Below are 27,268 nucleotides of genomic sequence, written 5' to 3'. Positions count from 1 at the left end.
CTTGGTGGGGCCCAGGTGCTCACATGCTGAAGCTCCTTGGTTTAGGCGTCAGATCTAGATAATCCTGCAGCATTGTTACTTCATAGCGCTGATGGTTGCCGCTGGGGTGTGGGTATTAACGTTACCATAAAGAATGGAAAGCTTTTGTGAATGCCTCAGTCTTCATTCACTCTAACTAGAGAGGGATAATCCCAGAGGCATTGCTGTGTTTCAGAACCTCTCAGGGTGCTGGAATAGGTCAGAGCCTTGGATGGGAGTTTGGCTGTATCTCTTTGGGGAAGGAGGACCCTTTCTGGGCCCATTTGATATGGTGAGGACACTGCACTACAGAGGCACTTGTGTGACTTGTCCAGAGCCCCCTGGCTGAGCTGTGGCAGCATGAGGAACAGTGACCCTGTCATCAGAAGCTAAGGCTCTTGCCTCACATCCTACTGATGAGGTCATCTGGATAAGTCCTTCACCAAAGCCCCTCATTAGCAGTCTTACACTAGTTAAAGCCCTCCGTTTTGTGGTGTTATCACAGTTGTAAGTTAGTTTAGAAAGAGCTATTATTTCCCTGAGGTGGGGGGCTGGGTAGCTCTTTACCACACCTAGAATTAATTCCTGGCTTCCTCTCTCCATCATTTTTCCATCCATTAGTAAGTATTTTGCTCTGTACCGGGCATGGGGAGGTCATGAGAAAAAGGTGGTCCTTGTCTTTCAGGAACAACAGACAATTACAAAAATCTCCCCGTCAGTCTGCACTGTGGCCAGTGCCCCGAGGGAGAAGGTTAGGAGCAGGAATGACTGGGATAGGGGTGGGATTAGAGGAGGCTGGGAGAACATATTAGCGACACAGTGTACTTAAGGCTGGAATGTCTGAGACGCTCCTACCAATCCAAAGGAAGGCAGAAAACTCGGTAGAAAAATGGTCAGTGACTTGATAGACACTTTACAAAAGAAGATATCCAAACAACCAATAAACATGAAATGGTGCTGGATTTCATGTACTTCTTAGAGAAATTCAAATTATTCAACTTAAAAAAAAAAGTGACCGTTTTTTGTGTTTGTACACATATATAATGAAATCTTTGAAGATGTGGTGAAACATCCTTTTGCCATTTCTAGTTTACGTCATTCTGAATTTCTTACCAAAAAGTAAGATGGGGTCCCCAGCCTGAGCTCCTCACTCCTGTGTTCGCTGCGGCCCCGCATTCCCACACTCCGGGTCCGCCCTCTCTGCGTGCGCTGGCCAGTGGGGGGGCCCAGGAGCCTGGGTGCCCTGCGGCTCCCTGCGGGCTAAGGTGCTGCTCACTGAGGCACGGGGGTCTGGGCTACACCCAGATGAACACACTGCAGCAGCTTCTCATGCCACCAGTTCAGGCATCGAGCGAATGCCAGGAACGAAGACATCCTGAATTCCCTCAAGTACATCTAACCCGGCGGTGGGTTCGAGCCCACCTTCGTCCTTTTTGAGAAGTGTGAGGTGGAGGGCGCGCAGGTGCACCTCCTCTTCACCTTCCTGCTCTGCCTGCCCCCAGTGACTGTGCCACTGCGCTCATGACCAACCCTAAATTCATCACCTGGTCTCCAGTTTGCCACAGTGACGTCACCTGGAACATCATGGTGGGCCCAGACGGTGTGCCTGTGCACAGTCCAGCCCCCGCATTCCAGCCATCAACATCCAGCCTGACTTTGAAGCCCTGCTGTGCTAGGGTGCCCCAGGGGTCCAGCTGTGCTAGGGTGCCCCTCCTCTCTGCTGCCTGGCAGTCACAGTGCTGCCCTCTTGGAATTTCATCCATGACAGTGTTTCCTCGAAATCTGCGTGGAGGAACACCTGAGGTCCAGGAAAATCCCCCGAGATGGGAGCTTCTTGTCCATCCCAGCTGTACCCCTTCTCCAAACCAAGGCTCCTCACTAATAAAATGTCGGGTGTCAGAAAAACAGTGGATTCCAAGATGCTTAAGTAAAAGGAAATCTAGTGGGATGAACACAGAGAAGTCAGAAGACCTGGGTTAATAGGAGATTTGGGGCCCACCATGGAACTTCGCAGAGCCTCTGTCTCTTCATTTGTAAATAAGGATCTTCCTGTCTCCTTTCCCTTCCTTCCAGAGCTTCTCTGAGGTTCACAACAGGTATGGGAAACATTCTTACAGCTGTTGAGAGCTCTGCAAATACAAAGCAGTATTGTTCGACTCTAATTCGAAGTGATTGGATTTCTCTTCCATCTCTTCCCAACAGCAGTGGTTCTAAATTCCTGTAAGAGATAAATGCTCTGAGTAGTAAGGTCCTGGGATTTAGAGCAGCTTGCCCTTGGTATTTTGGATAGAGAGCCTATTGCTGGCATGACTCTGGTCCCCTTGCAGGGGCTGGCAAGCAGGGTGAGTTTTTGACATGGCCGGAGGCTGGATGGCCACTCTGTGGGTGACATCGCAGGGTCCGATGGTGCCCAGGGCTGCGTGGCAGGGAAAGGACAGCGGCACCCCAGACCTGGTGAAGCCTTGACTCTAGTAAGCAGTACTGTGTGGGTTCCACACTGCCTGGGGCTGGCCTCCTCATGGGGTGCTCTTGTGGAGTCTGGAAGTAACACTGTGGACTTTGGGGAGTCCTGTGGGGACAACAGCCTGCACACCCAGCTTTTCTCTGAGAGCCTGGCCAAAGTCACAGGCCACTTTGGGAGCACTGAGGGTCCAAACATGTTGTGGCAGAGCAGGGACTTTGCTGTATGATTTAGGTGTTGGTGGAGAGGGGTTTTTAGAGGTGGGTGCATCTTTCGGGTGCCAGCAGCCAAACCCTTCTAGGCACTAAGCCTGGCAGCAAGGGCAGGGTCAGGAATGAGGTCCTGATGAATTTCAGGCCTGCCTCCCCTTTTGCTTTGGATACAAAAGAGCCCCTTTCTCCCTCCTCTGGACTGTTCCCTCCCTTGCCCCTGGTAAGGCAAGGGGGATTGAGCAGATTGTGGCTGTTCCTCATTCCCCCATGGTACAGATGCATGCCTCGCTTCCAGCAGAGAGTTGGCCACCTCGGCACATGTCAGAACAGTGTCGGGATCGCTGTGAGTCCCATCTGTTCTGTCACCTGACTGTGCCAGGTCCTCAAGCCTTGTTGTGGGGTCTTTTCCCACAGATTTCCTATGAGAGGCATGTACTTCTCAGTATCCTACTGGGCGTTTTTGACCTTTTCCCCATCTGTTTTTCTGCCGTGTAGGAATCGGAGTCAGAAGCAAAGGTAGATGGAGAGACTGCATCGGACAGTGAGAGCCGAGCAGAAGCTGCTCCTTTATCAACCTCTGCAGATGATACCCCAGAGGTCCTCAACAGGGCCCTTTCCAACTTGTCTTCAAGGTAACCTGGCTTCATGATGCAGATACTTGCGGGGGCCTTGCTCCAGGTCCGAGGGCCGTGGAAGACCCAGAGCCCTCAGACAGCCTGCGGCCTTGTGACGTGAGCCTGCTGCTATAACAGTGTGCAGGGTGGGCCTGCCTGGCGGCAGTGGCCACAGTCTCCCTGCTTCTGCTCAGGGCTCCAGTGAATGTAATCTAGTATTTACCGGCAACTATGAGCACAGCCTAGAAGGATCTGGCCCTTGAAGGGAGCTGTCGGCGGGGCTGAGAGGTATAGTAGTCCGAGGAGGAGGAAAGTGTAGACAAAGGGGTGGTGGTGGGCAAGGTTGCTGACGCCACATGTGAAGGGGTTTGTGACTAATAGACGGGCTGCTTTTCACAGAGGAGCCCAAGTTTCTAGGTCAAAGTTTAGTTTTCCCTCTCCCACACACATCCATTGTGGACATTCCTTAAATTCTCCCAGAAGAATTGAGAAATCTCAACTCGGGTGAATCCAGGGTTAAAATATTAGTCCCTTGAGACTTTGGTCCTCCAACACTGGCTGTGTGAGCAGTTTAAAAATGCAAACATTAAGACCCGAAAACATTATCTGAAGGTGTTTCTATGTGTGTCTCGCACACATGTGTCTGTTTGAAAGGTGGTATTGTGCGGTGGTCAAGGGCATGGGTTCTGGAGCCAGAATCCAGGCTTCAAATCTCAGTTTGACCACGTCACAGCTGTATGATTTGTGCATCCATTTCCTCATCTGTAAACATTAGTAGTGTTGAGGCTTACATGCATTAATATATGCCGCGTCCTTATAAAAGTGCCAGATGCATCTTTGTGATTGTTATTTTCGTTGGTTAATGTTGTTCTCACCATAAAGATGCAGGGGCAGAGTGATGTAGGATTCTGCTGCCGGAAAAATGTGCTTTGTTTTTTCTTTGGATAGAGAGCCATAGAAGCCATCCAAGTAGATGCAGAAGTAGGTACCACATTTCCCTCGGGACTTTTGCCTGATTCCTTTGTTAAGATATAAGCTGGGTGTATTTTTCTGTAGGCCTTGGAGCACCTGCTGAGTTTGGTGTGGGTGAGGTGATGGCCCTGTTTGCCCTACTTCTGCCTGCATTTGGGCTAGTACCTCTGTCAAGGTGAAGGAGGTGCTCCTGGAAGGGATTGACCTCTCCTCCCAGAAAGAGCCATCCCCCTTGGGTTTGTGCTTTGTTTCTTTCCGGGTTCGTAACGTGTTTTCTCATTCCCCTCTTCTCTTAGGTGGAAGAACTGGTGGGTGAGAGGCATCCTGACTTTGGCCATGATTGCATTTTTCTTCATCATTATTTACCTGGGACCAATGGTTTTAATGATCATTGTAAGTGCCATTTGCATGCTGTTTTAGTTTTGCCTTCAGTTTTTCCCACAGGATCCGTAATCTTAAGTATAAGGTGTTGGGTTGGTTCTGGGAATCAGTGGGAGTCCCGGCTCCTCAGACCATATCTGCCTTAGAGTATCTGTGACTTCTCCCCTTCTAGGAGCCAACCAGAGGGGTGTTGGCACCAGGCAGTTGTGTGTGGTTAAAGATATCTCTTCGTTTTAAAAGTGGATATTATTATTTTAGCTGTTTGATTAGCCTGTGACCCTGGCTATGACTCTGTGTGACTCTCTGTTTTGTTTCTTGTTTCCCTGGGGCCTCACTGTGGGGCTTAGGACTTTGATTTAAAAAATCCCAGTCCGCAGCACTGCTCTCTTAGGCTTCCTGCTGTCATGGACAGGGTCAGATGACTAGTGGCTGACTGCTGAGCAAAGCAGTTGGGGCTTTTCAGGTATTTCTATTCAAAGTCAAAAGGGGAAGAGATTGATTGAGTCCAGGGAGGTACAACAATAAAAAGTTAATTGAAGCTTCAGGGGTGCATATTTCTTGGATCTACTCTGACATAAAGGACTGCACTGCCAAAGGGGTGCAGAGTGAGTGAGAAAGGAGGAGGAGAGCAGAGTCACTGTAGGACTGACGTTCTTAAATGTGATAGTTTTTCTTCCAAGGTCCGTGACCCGTGTGCGGGTTTCTGTTTCCAAAGATGGTAAGAACTGGGGAATTAGCAAGTATTCTGATTCTTTTGTGTCTTGCAGGTGATGTGTGTTCAGATTAAGTGTTTCCATGAGATTATCACTATTGGCTACAACGTCTACCACTCCTATGACCTGCCCTGGTTCAGAACCCTCAGCTGGTAAGCCCTCTAGCCCCACAGGGGCCCTTAGCAGATTTGGATGACAAGCGTTTTGTGGTAGGTATTTACAGTCATGGTGGGTAGGTGGGGAGTGATGGCCACTGACTCACATAGCACCTTTAAGACCCAAGTATTTTATGTGGCTGGCCTGTGAGGGGTGTTTAGCAGTTGCCTGGGGTCTCGAATCTCCCACACTGAGTGCATCTGTGAGCACGTTTGCCTTGGTATTTGGATTCATCAGACTTTGCACAATGGCCCCCACTTCTAGACCAGCATATTTTTTATGCTCTATCCCAGTGTCCCGTGAGAGTCATCTGTAGGTTGTCAGTGCTGGTGTTGCTATCTCTAGAACTTGGTTTCCTCATCCTTGAGACGGATGGTTGAGACCGAGTCAGTTGGCTTTGGAGCCCTCATTCCGCGGATGGCGGTGCCTTAGGGGCTGGAGTGGACAGGAGTGAGCCTGAATGCCGAGGATCTGGGCTCCTCAGAGAAGCTCTGTTACCTCTCTCCAAGAAAAGGGCTCAGCTGCCTTCAGGCAGAAACAGAATCAAAACCTGTAACCCAGCTGATGTCTGAGATCCCTTTCTGGTCTGACACTCCGCTTTATTGGCTGCAGTGTCCTCAGGGGACACGTGAGCAGAGCTCTGCGTGGTGCCAAGAGGACTTGGGGCAAATATGGACCCTTCTCACCTTCTGTGCTGGGATGTAGGGATTGGTTCCATGACTTAGCAGCCTGAGAGGAGTGTTTCAGGCCCTAGCAACTTGATCATGGTCAAGGGAGCTGACGTGCTCAGACTTGGGCTGGACACATCCTTCCCAGAGTTGCTTCCCCACCAACCAGCCATTCTTGCTGCCCCGTGGTCTCCACATGGGCCTGTGCTTGCCACCTGGGTTAAAGTATAGGTATCTCTTGTGGCTGTTCTGTAGCTGGCAAGCAGTATTTTAAATTTTGCTAATACACTCAGGATGTCTGACCTTTGATTGTGGTCACTGACCAAAGGGAGTGTTTTTCATGTAACCGAAAACAAATCCAATGTGAGAGTTCTTGAACCTCCACAACTGAAAAAAAAAAAAAAAAAGAGAGAGAGAGAGAGAGAGAGAAAGAAAGAAAATGGAAGAGAGAAGCTCACCATTCTCTTTCCTACCTCTGGATCCAGTTGAGTATTTGGAGTAGGCCTGCTTGCTCCCATACTCCAAAGCACCACTGAGGCTGCAGAGGTATATGAGCATGGCTTCTCCCTTCCCAGAGCTCCAGTGGAGGAGGCAGGTTATAAACAAATGAATTAATGCTGGTGAAAGGTTTATTTGTCAGAGACAGGCTTCGGGAGGGAGATACTCTGAGAGCATAATTAATTGCTTAGTGAAATGACCAAATGCTGCATATTAAAGAAATAAACATGGGGGGAGGCAGGTACCATGTTAGGTTGTGCAAGGTTTTATGAAGACAATGGTATTTGAGCAACGGGTGACAAAATGGGTAAGCGAAGAGGATGTCCCAGGCCGGGGGAGACAGGAGTGAAGCAGATGGTGGCAAAGCCACAGTAAACCACTGTGATAGGTGTGCGGGGTTCCTGGAAGAGTGGAAATAACGATGGGGAGGTCGGATGAGCCACTCTCTGGAAAGTCATCTTACAGTTGAAGTGTTCTTAGATCAGGTGTGGTAACTTTACAAAAGAAGCAAAAACTGAGTCCCAAGTTTGTGATAAATGGAGAGTGAGTGAAAGCTGCCACAGATTTCCAGATGAACTTTTCAGCCACAGGGTCCCCAGTGCACAGGGAACCATGGTCGGCTTGTCCCTAGCAAGCTGCCTCAGGGGGCGCAGGGGGCGGGTGGGCTGCTGGTCTGATCCTCAGGGCTTCCTGACCGCCCCACTGTAAAGGAGAGGCCTCATGTGCTCCCCATGGCAGTGACCTGTCTCCATTTACAGGTACTTTCTACTGTGTGTAAATTACTTCTTCTATGGTGAGACGGTGACCGATTACTTCTTCACTCTGGTCCAGAGAGAGGAGCCTTTGCGGATTCTCAGTAAATACCACCGGTTCATTTCCTTTACTCTCTATCTAATAGGTAGGCACTCAGCGGTTCTTCTTGTGTTTGTCTTGTTTTTGTATGTCTGCTGAGTAGAAGTTGGGGAACTTCGTGGTGAATGCACGGTCTTGATGATGTTAAGTCTGACTGTGCAGGGCAGCAGAGCTGAGGGCTCTGCCTTAAACGTGAGTCATAGCAGCTCTTGACTAAGAAATGGGACCTAGGGCCTTGTGTGCCTGTGGGGACTGCAATCTGTGCCACTCTTCCTTGTGTCCCAGCCTCCGTGGGAGGACAGCATAGCATGGTCCAGTCCCGACTCTCCTGTTGGCAGAGATTCTGCGGTGTGATAAAAAACCAGCAGCTATCTTTAAGGGAGTCACCTGAGGAGCCGCATGAGGGACATTGCAGTGTGGTGGAAATTTTACCCATCTGTGTTTAAAAGGGCTCTGTGACTTCAGAGGAGCTGGGTGCTTAATCTTTGGGTCTCTTTTGTAATCGGGAGCCAAAACAGCAGAGGTACTGTGAGGATTTAATCAGATACATTAAAAGTTGACAGTGAGAGGCTGTCAATGTAAACTCAGTCCTACCTGAGTGTTGAGTGTTAATGCTAGTGTTTGTCACAGTTGCCCTCAAAGCCAGTTTGGGGCACGGGAGAAATTTGTTCTGACCTAAATTTCAGTCTGACCTATTTTTGATCAGCTTGACAGCAATACTTGGCTCTGTGAATGACACCTGGCCATTAAAATAGAAAATCCACCGCCAAGGGGTCTGTTGCTGTTGAGTATAGTCAGTGTGCCTCAGACCCTGAGAGTGGGCCCCTCCATCCCCCACAGAGGGAGGCCAGGGGTCTGGAATAACCACATGCTGTCTTCTGGCTGGGCAGGGCTGTGTTTGAGGGGTCCAGCCACACCTGTGGGTAAAAGTCTCTTTTCCTTCCTGGAGGAGTGTGGGGGCCTGCAGGTTTTATTTTTATTTTTATTTTGCCACCATGTGGGTCAGTGTGAGAGATGTAAGGCCCTGACTCCGTACTTGGTAGATCCGCCCCTTAGACAAACCTATAATTTAGGACAGGGGTCAGCAAACTTTTTCTTAAAGGTCTAGATAATATTTTAGGCTTTGAGGGCCGTAGGCTCTTTGTTGCAACTCTTCTGTTCTGCCCTTGCGCATGAAAGGAGAACCCCAGATAATATGTAAACAAACGGGCTGTGTTTCAGTAAAATTTTATTTATAAAAACAGGTGGCTGGCCTGAACTTTGTTGGTTGACCCCTGCTCTAGGATCAAAATGTTCCCCTATCTGGTGAACAGTGTTCTAAATTGAGTGTAGTCTGCAAGATTTAAAAATATTGCCTTCCTTTGATTGTCTTGAAGGAGTCCATTTTTGCTTCTGACTCTTACTGGAATAAGGGGTTTATTCCCCTGGGCTTTGGAATTGTGCACTGCTTGGAAATTGGCCAAAAGACCATTTAACACATCTAAAGGAAATGATTAGGACAAAGATAATGCAGAGTGTGATTCATTTTGCCCTTTCTCCTCCTCACACTAGGATTCTGCATGTTTGTACTGAGTCTGGTCAAGAAGCATTATCGACTGCAGTTCTACATGGTAAGCGAGATGTATGTGTGTGTGTCAGAATTCTTTGCTTAAGGGAAGCTCTGCAGAAACTCAACAGGCCTCTGTGCTTTCTGTGACAAATCAAAACTCTGGAATGCAGTCTGTTTTGTGTGCATAGAACCTAGAGCATGAAGGGGGTGTCCCCATTTAAGTTAGGTGGCTCTGCATCACTCTTAATTTACACCCCAAGCAACCTCTCCACTAGGACATGAAGGTGGCTTCCAAGTAAGGCTCAGGGTGAAGCTTCAGGCAATGCCCACAGATATCCTACCTGCTACATCTCTCCCTCAACTTGAAAACAACCCCTCACTGAGTGTCCCAAGCACTCAAGTAACATTTTTTTTTTTTAAAGATTTTATTTACTTGAGAGGGGGAGAGAAAGAACAGAGGGAGAAGGAGAAGCAGACTCCCCACTGAGCCGGGAGCCCGACGACGTGGGGCTCGATCCCAGGACCCTGGGATCATGACCTGAGCCGAAGGCAGACGCTTAGTGACTGAGCCACCCAGGTGCCCCAGCACGCAATTAACATTTATGGAGAAAAGGAGACGTAGCCAGGCTTTCAGAGCGTAGAGGGACTTGCTCACTAGTGGGCCCTGTAGTCCCTACTTTTGGTGGTAATTGTAGCTGGAAGCAAAGTTAATCCCAAATGCCTGTTCTGTACCTTTTTACTTCCAATGAGACAGGTACAGAAGCAGACATATTTTCTGTTTTTGTTTTTTTGTTTTGTTTTTTTTAAGCAGTTTTCTATTTGTTATTGACTGTTAATTGAAGTTCCTTTCAGTATAACAGATTTTTTTTTTTAAAGACTTTATTTATTCGACAGAGAGACACAGCGAAAGAGGGAACACAAGCAGGGGGAGTGGGAGAGGGAGAAGCAGGCTTCCCGCTGAGCAGGGAGCCCAATGCAGGGCACAATCCCATGACCCTGGGATCATGACCTGAGCCGGAGGCAGACGCTTAACCAACTGAGCCACCCACGCGCCCCAGGTCAAATGTATTCTTGATCTTCTTTTGCAGTTTGGCTGGACCCATGTAACATTACTGATTGTTGTAACTCAGTCACATCTCGTTATCCACAACCTGTTTGAAGGAATGATCTGGTGAGTGATGTCAGTGAGGGAGATTTCCCTTTTATTTTGTGGGTTTTCTCATGTCCAGGTAGACTGAGAACCCCTGCTTGCCTTCTAAGCCGGGGGTTCTCACCTTGAGCTACATCAAAATCGTCTGCAGGGCTGGTTACAACACAGATCACTGGGCCTCACTTAAGAGTTTCTGCTTCAGTAGACTCAGTAATGAGAATTTGAATTTCTGGTACATTCCCAGGTGATGCTGCTGCTGCTGGTCAGGACCTATACTTTGAGAATCGATGTTCTAGACTAACAAGTAATGGATAATTAAAGAATCAAAGACAGTGCAACTGTATAGCAACAGGTTTGCAAAACTAAAGGAAAATGTCATGATCTGGTAAAATGTCAACTACCAAAAGTCATGAAGAAGAAAACTTGAAAAGATCGCTAACTGTGGAAGAACTTTAAAAATCGCCTAAAGAATCCACACCTGGGAAAAAACAACCAATGATAATAGCAAGAGTTTTATCTACCCCTTCATACTAAAGCTAATAAGCTTAGGGAGGTAGAAAGAAGAATGTTAAACTGATTATTTGTAATGATTACAGATAAACCATTGTAAATAAACTGTTAGCAAATAGAATCCCGACAAAGTGTCAAAAGAACCATATGCCCATTACTTAGTAAATTTTATTCCAGAAATGCAGTGGTTTCAGCAGGAAATCTGTCAGCATTTATGGAAATCAGCAGGCTGACTGAGGAAGCTAGATGATCTTGGTGAAAGGTGAAGGTGTATCCTAGTTTATATAAGAGGTACTGAAGTGTTATGCTTAAGACCCCAGACTGTGCCTCTGTTCCCAGATCTCAGACTGAGGGTATAGTAATACCCACCTCCTGAGGAATAAATTAGTAAATATATGTAAAGTGCTTGGGACAGAGACTAGCTCATATAAATGTTGGCCTTGGGCATTATTACGTTTAAAACAATGATAATAATGGCCTGGGGAGGCACGTAATCTTTCCCTTTCTTTCAGTTTTTGTTAGGTAATTCTAAGGAATGGCTCATGATAAGTCCTTATCTTTAGGGCCAAACATGCCACGTGGCTCTACAGTGAATCATACTAAAATTTCTGGTTATTGCTTTTCATGCTCAACCTACAGGGTTTAATTGTGGGTGTAGAAAATATGAAGAGCAGAGAATATGTGCTAGAAGTCTCGATCAAGTAAATAATGTGCGGGGTTGGGAGGATACAGATGCTCCCTTAACGGACAGAAAATATTGCCTCCAGTTGATGGGTCAAGAAGCCAGAGATTTGCGTATATTATGTTAAATACAGAACTTTAAATAGAGGACATTTTAAAAAAGTGATGGTCAGAGAGTGGAGAGTGAGGAGAGCAGAAGGATACAAGTGTGGAAATGGCCTCCTTTTTCATGGTAGGGATCAGCAGGTGGGGGGTGGGGGGGTCAACAAGCTAGCTAGCTGTGTGGGTTGTGGTTCTGCGCTCAGCGTAGCCCTAGGGAGAGGGAGTGCGCACGAGAGCTAGTCATAAGCCATTCACCAAAAAAGTAGGTAAATCATGAAATAGACATGAAATAAGAATGAGTAAAGGTAGTTATTTTGGGGGAATGGAGATAGGGACAGGGAGACAAGGAAAACTTCCTCTTCTTTACAGTTCAAATGTGTATTACCATGTGCATATATATTACTTTGTAACAACAACAACAACAACAAAAAACAAATGGCATTTTGTAGAACCCCACCTCCATTTATTCAGGAGCCATTCAGTAAAGATTTGAATGTCTGCTGTGTGCCAGGTACTCGGTATGGCTTGTCTGGTCTTTTCTTTCTTTCTAGCTTATTCCTTCATGGATAACAAGTACTTACGGGTTATTTTGGTCCTGGAATTGATGAATGGCATTGTTTTGTTGACATCTGAGGTATTGTCATCTGGGGAGAGTTGATTGTTACTTTGGTTTATTCCCTAGGTTCATTGTCCCCATCTCTTGTGTGATCTGTAATGACATTATGGCCTATATGTTTGGCTTCTTCTTTGGTCGGACCCCACTCATTAAGGTAAATGGGTCACCCTAACACGAAATACCGCTGTGAGGGAAGGGTGGTTCTTTCCGTACAAGTAGATCAGCTTGGGACAGAAGAAGTATCTAGCTTGTGTGAATGTCTTTATGTCATCCCGGAGAAAGTCTGGCAATAACTTAGTTTTAAGAGAAAAGCCAAAGGAAGACAACTATTCATAAACCAAAAAAAAAAAGCTAACAGAGAAAATATCTTTATAGACTACATAGGCACATTTTTGGGGCTCAATCTGAATTTGAGTATTGTCATTTAATTAGTATACTATTTTATAATATAATTAAACTATTTGAATGACTAATTGGGACAGAATGGAAACTGATGGGTATCAGGCCAGGAACAAGAACACCAAGCACGGGGTTGTTTTAGGAGAGGAGGTTAACAGAATGAGGTGGGTCTTTTTTTTTTTTTTTGAATAGTAGGAAGGTTTTAAACAAGTAATCATTGTTCCCAAAGCCAATTGTCAAAATGCCCTTTGTTAAGAATTTGCTTTCTGTTCATAGCTGTCCCCGAAGAAGACCTGGGAAGGCTTCATTGGGGGCTTCTTTGCTACTGTGGTGTTTGGCCTTCTGGTAGGTGGTGGTTCCCTGCTGGGTGGGGGAGTGGACAGAGACCTCACACCCCCCCCTTCAACGCTTGTCCAGGGCTAGAGAGCTTGTTTCCTGAGGCCCAGGACTCCGTCCCACTGATTGGTAACGTTGCCCCTCTGAGGGGCATGAGCATGGCATGCTCTGTAATTGGCCCGGGCAGAGCCAGCTGTCCTTGATCTGCCGGTTTTCAACAGAGTCTTGGCAGCTGAGGAGCAGGACCATGTGCACCTGCACTCCCCTCATGCCAAGGCATGGTGACACTCAGCAGGTAGCAAATCTCCCGCATTTGATATTTCAAGGTTGAGTGATTGGCCCCTGAGAGTAGGAGATGAGGTGAGCTATGCCACTCCGGACGAGGTTCTCTCCCATGCGTGCCCTGTGGGAAGAGGATGATCTTCCCACCCTTTCTGGAGCATTCCCTGCTTCTGACCATCCGGCCAGCCTCTCTTCTTTTTCAGGGGTGTCCAGCCGTCCTCCAGTACTGATACCCTTACTTCATTGCTCTTCCATCTTCTTCCTCCGGGCTGGCTGTCTCTCAGTGTACCACTTTCTGACAGCCTGCCTCTAGTTCAAATGAAATTAAGAGGTCCTGAGAAAAAGGGACCGTAGCTCCCCTAAATGGGGAGAATCTTCTTGTAGTTCTTTGCCCAAATTCCTTCAGGTCTTTCCTGGATTTCGACCTGGGTGTTTGGGCAACTATGTGTAAAGCCTCAGCAGGCCATGAACCTCTTTTTAAATCCTTTTCCAAATTCAGGCAAAATACTCATGTGGGGAAACATGAACCTCTGATTTAGTGCCCAGCTCGCAGTTAGCAGGGTGCTAGGCACTGTGAGGGACCCAGCCGAACCCAATGGGTGCCGCTTGGGCAGGCTGGCTGGGACTTGTCTCTTCTTCCCGAGTTTCTCTTCGTCCTCAGCTGTCCTATGTGATGTCCGGGTACAGATGCTTTGTCTGCCCCGTGGAATACAACAATGACACCAACAGCTTCACTGTGGACTGTGAGCCCTCGGACCTCTTTCGTCTGCAGGAGTACAGCATCCCTGAGGTGATCCAGTCGGTCATTGGCTTGGTATGTGCTGCTCACGTCGGGCAAGCTACCTCTGGTTAGGTAGTGACTACAGAGAGAACCCTCTCTCTACCACTGCCACTTGCTCAAAAAAACCTAGCTTCCTCCCTCCACAATGCGCAGGCCCCAGGATAGAGGAGACTTGTTCAAGTCAGGTAAGGGTGAGGGCAGAGGGAGACCTTTCATCTCACTGAGGTTCCTTTAGACCAGTGGTTCTCAAACTGTGCTCTGTGGGTCCCTGGGGAACCCTGAGATCCTTGCAGGGGGCCTGTGAGGTCACAGTTATTTTCATCATAATATAATGACACTATTTGCCTTTTTTTTTTTACTTTGTTGACATTTGCTGTGAATGGTGCAAAAGCAGTGGTGGGTAAGCTCGCTGATGCTCTAGCGCGAGTGAAGGCAGTGGCAGCAAACTGGACTAAGTCATGGGATTCTTCATGCCACACACTCGCAGTAAGAATAAGCCAGCTCCTCTTGAGAGTGTCTTTGATGAAACCGTAACATGGTTCATTTTATTAAATCCTGACCCTTGAATACATATCTGTCTATACTCTTGTGTACCCAAATGGAAAGTATGCCTAGAACATTTCTGCCAAATACAGAAGTCCCGTGCTCACCGAAGGGAAAGCACGTGTGCACCTGTTTGAGTTATGAGCTGACCTAGCTGCTGTTTTATAGGGACATACTTTTTACTTGAAAAGAACTGACAAACTATAGTTTTTCAGCCTTGTGTATTTGACAAACATTTTTCTTGAAAAGGAATGAAGTGAGCCTGTCTCTTCAAGGAAAACACCTGACAGTGATTGTTACCGATGATAGAATTTGGCTTCCAAGTGAACATTAGTATTTTGGAAAGCATATACCTGCCACTGGAGCTTGACAGCTTCCTGATACTTCAAAGCTTTGTGGATGAGAGCTGCAGTGATTTTTTTGTGTGTGATTTTTACAGTGATTTTAACATATGATGATTTTAACATAGGACGTTTTGACATTGTATATAGCAAACTGTGTCTACACTTGGAAAACTTATATAACTTGGTGAACCATTATTTTCTAAATGGCCAGTGCATGATGTTAACACCTGTCAGGTGTGGGTCAAAGAGCCATTCAAAGTGCAAGACACACCAACGGATTTTAATGTTAAGAGCACAAAAAGTTCATTCATAGGATCTCAAATTCCACACTGCACCAAATTTTTAAGAAACTACCATTTGTCAAGTTCTGGTGTAGTGTCAGAGAAGAATACTCATAATTATCTGAAAAGAGGTTGCTAAAATACTCTTCCTTTTTTCAGCCACTTAATTTATGTAAGGCTGGATTTTCTCCACATATGTCAACTAAAACATCATATTGCAACAGACTGCGTAATACTGAATGTCCTCTATTAAACTGAGCATTAGAGATTTACAAACAAAATCCTGGTTTTTTTTTTTTTCTTTCAAAATCCAGTTTTCTTACTGATTTTGTTTTTGGAGGGAAAATAGAGTTCATTTCATAAAGAGTTATTTATGTTAACAAGGCATCTTGACTGATTTCATTTATTCTTCTCAGACAACAGTCTGGATGTACCCTTTCCAGATTCACAGCATCGCCCTCTCCACGTTTGCCTCGCTCATCGGCCCCTTTGGAGGGTTCTTTGCAAGTGGATTCAAACGAGCCTTTAAAATCAAAGTAGGAAACCCTCTTTTCTGTTCCTCTCACTGTCGCCCAGCCTGGTCTCCTCCTGTCCCACCGCTTCAACTAGCACCTCCTTCAAAATACCAGGCTATAAACCCTGACTACTAATATGTGCTCTTCTTCACCCACGGGGGGTATTTAGGCTGCTTAATTTATTTATTTTTATTTTATTTTTAAAGATTGTATTTATTTTTTTGACAGAGACAGCAAGAGAGGGAACACAAGCAGGGGGAGTGGGAGAGGGAGAAGCAGGCTTCCCACAGAGCAGGGAGCCCGACGCGGGGCTTGATCCCAGGACCCTGGGATCATGACCTGAGCTGAAGGCAGACACTTAACGACTGAGCCACCCAGGCGCCCCAAGGCTGGTTAATTTAAAGTACATTGTTTCTGGGGCACCTGGGTGGCTCAGTCTGTTAAGCACCCAACTCTTTTTTTTTTTTTTTTTTAAGATTTTATTTATTTATTTGACAGAGAGAGACACAGCGAGAGAGGGAACACAAGCAGGGGGAGTGGGAGAGGGAGAAGCAGGCTCCCCGCTGAGCAGGGAGCCCGATGCAGGGCTCAATCCCAGGACCCTGGTATCATGACCTGAGCCGAAGGCAGACGCTTAACGACTGAGCCACCCAGGCGCCCCAAACGTCCAACTCTTGATTTCAGCTCAGGTCATGATCTCAGAGTCCTGAGATCAAGCCCCACATCAGTCTCCGCACTGGGCATGGAGCCTGCTTAAGATTCTCTCTTTCTCTGCTCCTCCGCTCCCCCCCCCCGACCCCAACATGTTCACGCTCTCTTTCCCTCTCTCTCTCTCTCTCTCTCTAAAAAACAACAATAACAACATTGTTTCCAAGCAAATTCAGTATAGTTGACCCTTTGAACAATGTGCTGATCCCTTCCCCTGCCCCCGTCCTCCCATGCGGTAGAAAATTCACGTATAATTGTTGACTGGAAGAATTACTGATAACAAACAGTTGATTAACACATATTTTGTATGTTATACCTATGATAGACTGTATTCTTACAATAAAGTAAGCTAGAGGGAAAAAAATGTGATTAAGAAAATTAGAAAGAAAATACATTTACATCACTGTACTGTATTTACTGAAAAAAATTCATGTATAGGTGGACCCGTACAGTTCAAACCCCTGTTCTTCAAGGGTCAACTGTAGTTGGATTTTCAGTTTATTGTTCATATATCTTGTATCTTTCTTCAAAAGAAACATTTTATCATAAGATGGTGTCCTATTATACCCTCAGCATTTGAACCAATACTTACTTTCTGTAGCCCTTAGCTACTCAGGACAAGTAGCTGGTCCCTGAGGTGGGACCATAGTCCAGGGTTTGGGGTTGGCCTAGCCCGGGCTCACCAGCCCTGCCCCTGCCTCTAACAGGACTTTGCCAACACCATTCCTGGCCACGGAGGCATCATGGATCGCTTTGACTGCCAGTACCTGATGGCCACCTTTGTCAACGTGTACATTGCCAGTTTTATCAGGTACAGTGCCTTTCCATCTGAACCAAGTTGGTGGAATTTTTAAATGTGGTGAAATTCTAGATTTTAGCTACAAATCAGTGGGAGTGAAAAGCATCCCAAACGTGAATATGGTTTTCAGTTGCTACTCTGTCTGGATTCTCTGAGGGTCCCCCAGCCCTCCATGAGTAGGGAATCCAGAGGGAACAGTAGCCGTTTGGATAATCAGGCCCTAGAAGCTGCTGGATCCCCGCTCAGCGCTGTTTCCTCACATTCTCTTCCAGGGGCCCCAACCCAAGCAAGCTGATTCAGCAGTTCCTGACCTTGCGTCCAGATCAACAGCTGCACATCTTCAACACACTCAGATCTCACCTGGCCGACAAGGGGATGCTGACAGCCGCCACAGAGGATGAGTAGGGGCCCTGGGGCCGAGACAGCAGGAGCAAATGGAGCGAGGGGCTGGGCTCCAAGGCAAAGCCCCACTGGTGTGACTCAGTCAATGACAAGGCTTCAACTCACTTTTTTTTTTTTTTTGGTAGAGTTTTTTATTTGTGGGTTTTCAAAACAATCTGTATATACAGTCTATGTGCTTATGATTTGGGTCGTGGGTAAACTACAGCTTTGAGTTGGAAAGAAGTCACGGGGGTCAGACCATTCGGGTTTTTTAAACAAAAGTTTTAACCTGGAAGACAGTGTTGCCCAGCTAGGGTACATCTGCTTGGTTCTTCTTACTCTCAAGCTAGAGTTTCTGTTGCTGGGCTCGCTCAGAGAGTGGATGTCCATCTGTGGCTGACCAGTTCAGGGGCACCCCCCTGGCCTGTCTTTGTAGCTGCCCACCTCCTCACCCCCCCCACCCCACCCCACTGCAGCTGGGAAGAAGTGCACCGCTTGGATGTCTTTGCTACTGGAGAGCTTTCACCTGGGCTTCTCGAGAATCCCTGCCCTGGAGCGATGGGACAGTTGCCTTCTGTAGGCTGGAGGGACAAAGGCTGATTAATTAGATAAACATCCTACCCACAAAGTCCTGTGGAGCGTGAGCTCTGCTTTATGATATGGGTTCACCTTCCTTCATCACAGACTGAAAGAAGGCTTCAGTATTTTTTTTTTTTTCAGGAAGCGCGAGAAATTATTTATAATAGTCTGAAAAAATACACTGTAGTATTTCAAGTGTATGCAATAGAATGTACTGTCACGAGCCCTTTCCCACAGGTTGTTGGCTCAAGTGGCTCCTCTTGGGCAGTCCAGCTAACTGTCTTTTCAGGGAAGATACCGTTCATGTTTGTGCTGTAGACTTGTTGCTGCTGAATCCTTCCAGGGGGCTCTTCTGTTAGGCAGGGAGCAGGGGGCTTCTGGTTCATGCACCCTTTGCCTGACCTGACCGACCACCCCTGTAGCTGCTGTGTGCTGTATATACTACTCTTAAGGCAAGTGTGTATCTGTGTGTGGGTTTTAAAAATCTCTTACTTCTTACAGTGATTTCAGTTGTACCATGATTTCTTCACTGAAACCACAAAATCCTGCTTACAACTCCGGAAACCTAACCCTATTAGAGGTGTGACTATTCTGAAGATTACGTGCACATTTTATATATTTATATATATAATGTGACCGGTTTAAATGTAGATTGTATTTTATTGAAGGGACCTTTTTTCTTTTACACTGTGACACCCCTCCCCCCCCCGCCCCCGCCTGATAATAGGAGTGAGGTTGACTTTGGGGAGATAAGTTCTTTGTCAGGACAACAAGCAAGGGAGGATAGGAGCGAGAACTTGGTGCCCAGATGGGTTCAGTTATTCCGTGACATGGTGGTTCTCCTTGCCAAATGAGGGTGCGGTAACTTGCTTCAGCACCTTGATCTGATCCTGGTTCATTCTGTTTCTGTTTAAATCAGCCGTTCTCCTTCCCTCAGAGCTCACAGTCAGCTCAGCTCACTGCCATGTCCGGCGCAGGGTGGCAGGCCCCTCGACGTTGCAGCTCATGGTCACTGCGTGGCTCGCCCCACCCGTGCAGCACTGAAGCATCTTCTCCCCCCTCCCTTGAGCTTGTACTTCTGTTTCAGCATGTGGCTTTTCTGGTTCAGGGCTGAGGGCCCCTTAAGAACAAAATGTGTTTTTGCGTGGGGTTTCCATTCTGGCTGTGTGACCCTGGGCAGGACACATCCCTCTCTGGGTCCTTGTTTTCTGAGTGCTCCCTAATTCCAGTATTGAGTCATGTCCTGGGCACCCAAACAGCAAGAGCTTTCAGGCCGTTTCTAAATGCTTGTCCTTGAGATGACTCAGTATCTCACCAACAAATCTTAAACAGTGGAGGTCATTAGTAACACATCTGGTTTTCACATTGAAGGATGGACTTGGTTGCTGAAACCAGAGACAGAAGGGGTTGTCTCTGTTGCCTTATTCTGGGCATATGGTAGAGGCCTTGATGGCTGAGGCCCAGCGGCCCTTGAATAAGGCCGTCTTTGGGATCGGCGTGCCTGGCACAATCCTTTGTGGAAGTGGTCGCCGACGGGAGCTCTGGGGTCCTGGGAGACTGAAGCTGGATGCTCACTAGAGCTCTAAGCAAGAAGCCCAGAGGGTCAGCTTGGGTTTTATCTTCTATTTTCCCCACTTGCTTTCTGGTCAAGGAAGAGGAATTTCCTAGCCTAGTAGCCAGGCAAGTAAAGCCACCTCATGTCTCTATCTACACACAGTGTTTTTCTTTCTCCCATTTATTGAGATATTTCACCACACAGACAAGATGCAAGAGACTGTTTTAACATACCCCTGTGCAGATCTTCATGAATGGCATAACTTGCTTCGATCCATTTTTGTGTGTATGAGAAATAAAATGTGACAAACTGTGTGCTCTCCCTTGTTGTGACTTCAGTTTCTCCCTTCCATGCATGGTTTGATGTTTGCCACTTGTTTTTGCATCATAAATATCATGCAGTCCTGGTTTAGAGACTTTTGTTTTCTGCTCCGATTCTTCTCCTTTCTCACAGTGGCCTTCTGAGGCGCCTCAGGCAGGAGTCCTGAGCACCTTACTGGTGAGGATGTGAGGACGCTGAGGGCCAGAGCAGCGAAAGCGCTTCCCCAGGGTCACGTGGGAGAGGCAAGCCTCGCTCCACCTTGCACTCTGCTCGCCAAGACAGGGATCATCCCTAGCCCCACTTGCTGTTGTGAAAGTGGTGTTAAGTGTGCCGGGAATTCTGCAGCATCCGGTCCTCAGGCCGAGGAGGGCCCACCTGTGCACCAGGTTGGAGTTTACAGGGGGAGCCGATGAGCAAGGGTGTCATGGAAACCAGGGAGCGTCTGTAGAGGGCTGGACCTGAGCATCCTCCCTGGTGAGCCCTCATGACTACTCACAGGACACCTGAGTCTTTTCCCCTTACAAGCGCTTGCCACCTGCTTAACCACCCTCAGCATTGACAAAGTACACATGTATGTTTTGCTTCTGAGAGTGAAACACCCTAAGGCAGCCTGGGTCTTGTTTGTGTTTATTATTTTTTGCCTGTTTCATATTCTGAGCATATTAGTAGCTACAGTATAATTATATTTAAAATGTATTTATTCTCCGTGTTTATTCTTTATTTCTAGTTCTGTAATGTATGTCTGAAGTTAGTGTCTCTTTCACTTTTAGAAGGGGTGAAATGTAACATTTCATCTTACACAAGTGGGCTTTGGAGCCATATTCATGGTATTTATTTTTTTCCCACTGGGCTTCTTTTCCTGTAACTTGACTTATATTTTTGGAATCTTCCTGCATACTCTATTTTAAAGGAGATTAAACAGACCCTGATTTGAATCTAAGCTAGTTGCTAAGTGGGCTGGAGGCTGATCTGAATGGATCCTGGAGTTCAGATCTTCACAGTGTCCGTGAGTCCCCAGCAGGCTCAGAGGCACCCCCGATGTTGATGGGGGTGGGCAGCGGAGGATGTGAAGGACTCGGGGCGAAGTGCGTCCCTGCTCAGAGAACTCAACAGTGGCCTTGCTCTGTAAGGAGTCTGCCCTAGGTCAATTTCTAAGCAAGTAGCTTTTCATTACTCTACCAGATGTGATCCATCATTTCTGGAACCTTCTACGTCCATAATATCTTCGGTACCGTCTCGGTGTTTCAGACTAACTCTGTGCCCACCTTCCTTTCCTGTTCTGAGGATGTGCCTGAGTGGCGGGTGGTTTCACTTGGACCCACGGTTCCTGTTCTTCCAAGGTCAGGGAGGGGAGGAAGGGCTAAGAGCAGAATGTCCAGGTGGATGTCTAGATATCACAAGACGTAAGCCGTGGGCAGGCCTGACGGTGCTCGTCTGCAGCAGGGGCTCTGAAGGAGCAGCTGGAACAAACCAGCAGGTTCCTGCGGAGAGGGGCTAACTCTTGGGCAGAGTCTCATTATCCTGTTCTTGGCCAAAACGAACTTCTCCTTCCCTTGATCACTCTCCACACAGTTGCCCAAGTTTCCAGTTTTTGAAGACATTTGCCACTCCCACTGCCTGACTTGGTTTCCCTTGTTGGGTTAAGACCTGATGGCCTGATGTGTAGAAGGTGCTGCTCTTTGGACCAAGTGATGGTGAGTGGAAGGTCTCTTCTAGGCCCACCTCCTCTTGGTCCTGGACTCTGCTCACCCACATCCTTGCAGCAGGCGGCCCTCTTCTCAGCGAGGAACAGTCCCAGCCACTGACTGCTTGTTCCACCGGACAGTGACGCTGTCTTTCTGTTCCTCCTGGCTCTGCCCTGCCACTCCCCCTTTCAGGTGGGCCAGCAGTGACCTTACTTACCTGGGCTCTCAGCTGGGTAGAGGCTGTTCTTACCTGGGGTTGTCCCCTGATTGAGACTTTCACCTGTTTGGATGTGGACTGTGTTTTCAAGGGTAAAAAGAGCACAGCTGTGGGGCCAGTTTGGGAGGTATACTTCGGATGCTCAAGTGTCGGGGTTTGTAGAACATGTGTGTGATTTATGAGACTAGGGGGCAGAATATGGGGCATCTAGGATTTTCTGGCCAGTGGGTTTCAAATCTATTGGACGTTTGAAGACCCTGTCCCATCTCCTCCCTCTCTCCACCAGATGCCTATCTGCCAAAGCTCCTTTTTATTCTTGAGCCGATAAGATGCCAGCAGTGTGTTTATTAATAATAATTGCAATAATAGTCATAGTGCTTAATATGTGCCAGGTATAGTGTTAAGGGTTTACATACATTATCCCCTTTAATCCAGAAAACAACCTTTGACTAGGTATTATTACCCCCATTTTATAGATAAGGAAACTGAGGCACCATGACAGGCTGATCTCCGTGGTTAAGGAGATAGACTTCAGGCTCAGATGACCCTAGGTTTGGGCAGGTTACTAGGTGTAACTCCAACCTGGTGGCGTCTGAGAGTAGCACCTCCCTCTCGGGATTGTTGTGAGGATTTTATGAGATAACACATGTAAGCATTTAGCACAGTGTCTGGCACATAGTAAGCGCTCAATAAATGGTAGTTATTTTTGCCAAACTCAGTGAGTAGTTTGAACCCAAGTTGGTGTAATGCCAGAGACTGGGTTCTTAGTCACTGCACTGTCACCTGCCCTGCACACAGCCTGGGTGTTCACAGTCCAGAAGATTTTGAGAGAAGTGATCCAACCTTAACACCCACCTACAGCATCTGGGTGTGTCATACTTCTCCTTCCTTTTGTCAGGCTGGCCTTCTAAATGGATGGTCAGAAATTCTCCACTCTTAGTTGGAATGGTTTCCTTGAGGTCTTGCCCACTTCCTGTTGCTCTGTTCTGGGCTTTCCTTGGAGGAGGCCCTGACCTCTTGCCTGATGGGTGCCTCCACTCCATGAGAGGGGAGGGCCTGTGACTCACTCTGGACCCCATTTTCCTCTGCCCAAGGACTGTGCTCTTTGCACACAGCTCAGGGGTCTGCAGTCGTTCCCTGTATGGGGGGACCTCGCAGTGGGGGCAAAAAGAAACCTTCTGTGTGGCAGATCGCAGTACTGACAGCCTAAAAGCTCTGCGCACACCCTTACAACATAGCCAGTCAGGGGCCTTGTGTTTCGTGCTTTCTTACAAGTATTAATGGGCTAGAAGCAGGTGACCTCTTGAGGATAGATGGTATGGGGTGTTTCTGTTGGAGTCTGGGTTAGCTAGAATCAAGGTTAAAGGATCAAATGGGTGTGTGATGAATGAAGGGAGAACAGGCACTGGATTGTGTGAAAAATCTTCACTTAGTTTTCCAAACGGAGATGGGGACTTGGGGAGGGCATGGGTGTGAGGTGGAGGATTCTTTGCTTTGGAGGAATCTTGTTGACAGAATCCCTGATATTCTCAAGCCAGTGGGTTAATGATAACTACCGATTGACTATGGACTGTTTCCTGGGTGTTGTTGGGGGATGAAAACCAGACTCAAAGGCCCATTGTATTTCAAGAATGGTCTCTCTCAGGATGCCTGGGTGACTCAGTCTCGGTTAAGCAGCTGCCTTCGGCTCAGGTCATGATCCCAGGGTCCTGGGATCGAGTCCCACATCGGGCTCCTTGCTCGGCGGGGAGCCTCCTTCTCCCTCTGCCTGCCTCTCCCCCTGCTTGTGTTCTGTCTCTCTCTCTGACAAATAAATAAATAAAAAAAAATCTTTAAAAAAAAAAAAAGAATGCTCTCTCTCCTTCAGTTAAATAATGAAGTACTGACTATGACAGGAATCAGGAGGAGAAGGTCGTGGAAGAGTTTGGTAAGCAGCTGCTGTAGCAGGCTGATCCTGGCTTGCCCTCGTGCCCTTCTGGACCCGCATTTGCCAGGCCTGGCACTTGTTCCCTTGCGTCTGACAGACCCAGGCTGTTTTCTGTCTGTAGAGAAGTGAGCTCTCAACTGGGGACAAGGGCCATCTGGTCATTAGGCCAACGATGCCCCTGTGTCAGTCTCCCAGGCATTGGGCAGGGCCTGGCTCCTTGCAGCCTTAACCTTTATGTAGCGCTCAAGGGTTTAGATGGGCTTTAGATGGTGATTCTGTTCAAGTGAACTTGTGTCTCTCTTATTATCTCCATTGCTGTTTTTGTCCTTCACTCCTGGAACACGTCTGGTTCTCACCTCCATTTGGCTCATGGACTGGGCTGGCTGCCTTGGTGCCTAGAAACACCAGAATAGGAAAGGAGTTAATATTTTCTAGTGGGCAGAATGTATATACATGTTTTTCTAAGAGTGTCCTTCGCATGCTGCTTCGTTTTCATACACAGAATGTCGTGTTGCTACGGCTGGGTGTCTGGGAACTGGCTAGAAAGGGAAAGAGCTGAGCAGACATCAGGGCCAATAAAACCAAAGGACTTGGAGCCAAGAGAACAAGTCAGGACAGGATGGAGAGATGTGTTGTTGTCCAGCCAGAAGACCGCCGAGGAGCCTCGAGGGCAAAGGAGAGGCCAGGAGTCCTGCAGCTGAGGACAGACAGACAGAGGCCAGCCCTGTGTTTTGTGGGTGCGGGGACCAGAAACGGGGCTCAGAAGCCTATCCAGGAAGATTCAAAGCTCGTGCATTGTGGACTATCTTCTGGAGCTGATGCTGATACCAAATTTTTATTTTTATTGATGTTTAATACTTTCCAAAAGAGGAGGGGAAAACCAAAGTGGGCCAGGTAAGAGGCCCCCCTGTTGGAGCCCTGGGAGCTCTGTGTTTGTTGGGTGAGTTGGGTGCAGCTGTGGACCTGCTCGAGTCTGTGTGCTCTGAGGATCTGTTTAATGGGAAAGCTTCCCCCACACAGAAATGGCCTTCCTGCCTCATTGGGGGGTTTGGGGAGTGTGAGGCAGTCACCTGGGGCCAATCACCGCCTGTGTTTGTCACTCAGAGGTTAGCCTGGATGTACCCTGCCCCCTCAAGGTCACTTTCTCTGCCCCTCCCCTTGTGTGGTGCGATTCAGTAGTCTCACACGGATAAGCTGGGTACTGACATTCGGTTTCTGGCCCTCAGACACAGGTGACCTTGGAGCAGCTCTTGGGTGTGTGTTGAGCCCACTGGACAGTCCCTCGGGCCTCCCCAGATAGCTGTGTGTCCATGTGCTGTTGCTGTGCCCTTTAGCTAACGTGGGGGTTCACGGAGTCCACGTGTATTAGCCACAGCTGACCTTTCTACGTGCGCTGTCTGATCTGTGTTGAACAATACATGTAGATTCTTTTTCAGCGCAGTTCCTGAACATCCTATATTGTACACTGGGAAATATTTACCTTATTTATATACCTGAATGTTCCTGTTACACAAATAAACATCTATTAAATTCTATATTGCTTATGGTCTCTGCTGGGGGAGGAGTGCCTTTTGAAGGCCATGGGTGCATATGGACTTGGTTCGAGAAGGGGGGTTTGTGTGGAACCAGCATCCTTTCCCAGAATGCTGCCAACCACTGCCTGCTTCTAGAGACACTCTGCCCTTGGCCTTCAAGACCTGCTCTCTTGGCTTTCCTCTTGCTTCCTTAACTCTTCCTCTTCAGCCACTTTTCTGTCGTCTTCCACCCGTCCGTCGGACCATGGCACTCTGCCCGAGGCAGTCTTCCCCTGACCACTGAACTCTGTCCTGTGTTCTGACCCACTCCCAGGGCTCCGATGACCACACTCACCTCCACAATTCCCAAGTCCATATCCTTAACCCTCGTGGGCTGTGAGACCTCTTTATGTGGACTTTGCACAACCAAACCCAGACCCTGGCCTTTTACCCGCACGTGCCTCGGTGTTGTGTTCCACAGAGTTCTGTTCCATGGCCGGTACCTAGGAGCCATCTCATCAGTAAGCATGGCCTGTCCGTTCTACCTTCATCCTGCCTGCCTGCCGGCTCTCCGCAGCCTGGCTGCCTCTGCCAGCCCAACCCTTCCACTCCAGCTGGGGCAAGCTTTCTCTGCTGGGTGCCTTCCTGTGGCCTGAGGGCCAAGTGGAGGCTTGTTCGTGAGTTCCCCAGTCTGTACCCTCTGACCCCACACCTGGACCCTGTTCTCTCATAGCCGTGCTCCGTGCATGTCCCTGCTCTGTCCCAGCCTCTCTCTCTCCTCTCACCTCCTTGCTTCCTGCCAGATTTCTCTTCCTCTCTCCCTCTGCTTCCCCCACCTGCCTAACTCCTACTCACCTTACTGTCCCACCCCAAGACCCTGCTTTCCCGGCAATACTGTGGGCCTGGTTGGGGGGATGGAGGACACCCCGAGTCTGCAGTCCTGGGATCCAGTGGGCCAGCCCCACCCGGGCTAGCACCTTGGACCAATGGGACCTCAAATGTTTGCCTTTTGCAAGGGGCCTCTGCCTTTCTCACCCACAGGGACCCTAAGTGGGGAGACTTCTGGAATGAATTGCTTCCCCGTAGTCAAGGTGCAAAAAAACTGCACTTCTCCTAATCCAACAAAATCTCACTCCAAGCCATGGGTTTCCAAGGTTAATGAGAAAGCCGACATTGGTTGTTTTCCCTGGCTGCCTGCCCCCCTGTTGTACCGAGAGCCGTGGGCTCATGTGCTGGAGAAATGGTGGGGGCCTGGACCTCCTGTCCCTGTGCTGAAGGCTCTTGTCGTCCCGGCCTGTGAGGTCCATCTGCTTGCTCTGAGGAGGCCCCAGTCAGTGGCATCAGGGCCTCCCCCCTGTGGCCTGCTTCTGATGTCCTTCTATCCCAGAGCCCCTGTGCTCGGGTCTGGGTGACCTCCACGCATTCAGCAGGAGCTCCTGGAGTGCCCGCTCTGTGCTTGGCCTGTCTGGACGCTGGGGATGCAGCAACCAAGTCCCTGTCGTCATGGAGTTCATTTTAGGAGAGCATGGCAGACGCATGAAAAAGATAGTATGTTAGTTAGCTGGAGGAAACGTAGCCAGGAGAGGGGAACGCCTGTGGGGAGCGATTGTTTTAAATAGGGTGATTGGGGAAGACCTTGCTACCAAGGTGATGTTTGGGCACACTGAAGAGTGTGGGGAGGGTGTTTGGGCAGGTGCACAACAAAATGCAAAATGTCCTCAAGGAGCTGCAGTGATAGATGGAGCAGGGTGAATGGGGAGAGGCTATGGTAGGAAATGAGGTCCCAGAGATAGGGGGTTATCATGCAGGGCAGGGCCATTGGCTTTCACTTTGTGCGAGATGAGAGCTGTTGGAGCGTTTGGAGCCAAGGAGTGATTTGATCTGATGTTTGTTTTCAAAGTCACTTGGTTGCTGTGCTAAGAACAGATTCAGGGGGGTGGAAGGAGGA

At 48.1% G+C, this 27,268-nt stretch overlaps 1 protein-coding gene across 1 annotated transcript in view; it reads left to right on the top strand.

Annotated features, from left to right (window-relative positions):
- Window positions 1-25,341, top strand: part of CDS2 (CDP-diacylglycerol synthase 2) — a 63,415-nt gene extending 38,074 nt beyond the window's left edge. Inside the window, exons 2-13 of the mRNA XM_028118720.2 lie at window positions 3,187-3,323; window positions 4,574-4,670; window positions 5,426-5,523; window positions 7,452-7,591; window positions 9,097-9,155; window positions 10,183-10,265; window positions 12,220-12,307; window positions 12,829-12,897; window positions 13,832-13,984; window positions 15,536-15,655; window positions 17,050-17,153; window positions 17,414-25,341. Coding sequence (XP_027974521.1) covers window positions 3,187-3,323; window positions 4,574-4,670; window positions 5,426-5,523; window positions 7,452-7,591; window positions 9,097-9,155; window positions 10,183-10,265; window positions 12,220-12,307; window positions 12,829-12,897; window positions 13,832-13,984; window positions 15,536-15,655; window positions 17,050-17,153; window positions 17,414-17,546 — 1,281 coding nt within the window. The 3' untranslated portion in view covers window positions 17,547-25,341. The remainder of the gene's footprint in view (window positions 1-3,186; window positions 3,324-4,573; window positions 4,671-5,425; window positions 5,524-7,451; window positions 7,592-9,096; window positions 9,156-10,182; window positions 10,266-12,219; window positions 12,308-12,828; window positions 12,898-13,831; window positions 13,985-15,535; window positions 15,656-17,049; window positions 17,154-17,413) is intronic.
- The last annotated feature ends 1,927 nt before the right edge of the window (window positions 25,342-27,268 follow it).

This window comes from Eumetopias jubatus, unplaced genomic scaffold, assembly GCF_037043125.1.
Source record: "Eumetopias jubatus isolate StellerSeaLion01/CBP00866 unplaced genomic scaffold, mEumJub1_p1.0 scaffold_9, whole genome shotgun sequence".
NCBI classification, from domain to species: Eukaryota; Metazoa; Chordata; class Mammalia; order Carnivora; family Otariidae; genus Eumetopias; species Eumetopias jubatus.
This window is presented reverse-complemented; position numbering and strand designations above follow the sequence as displayed.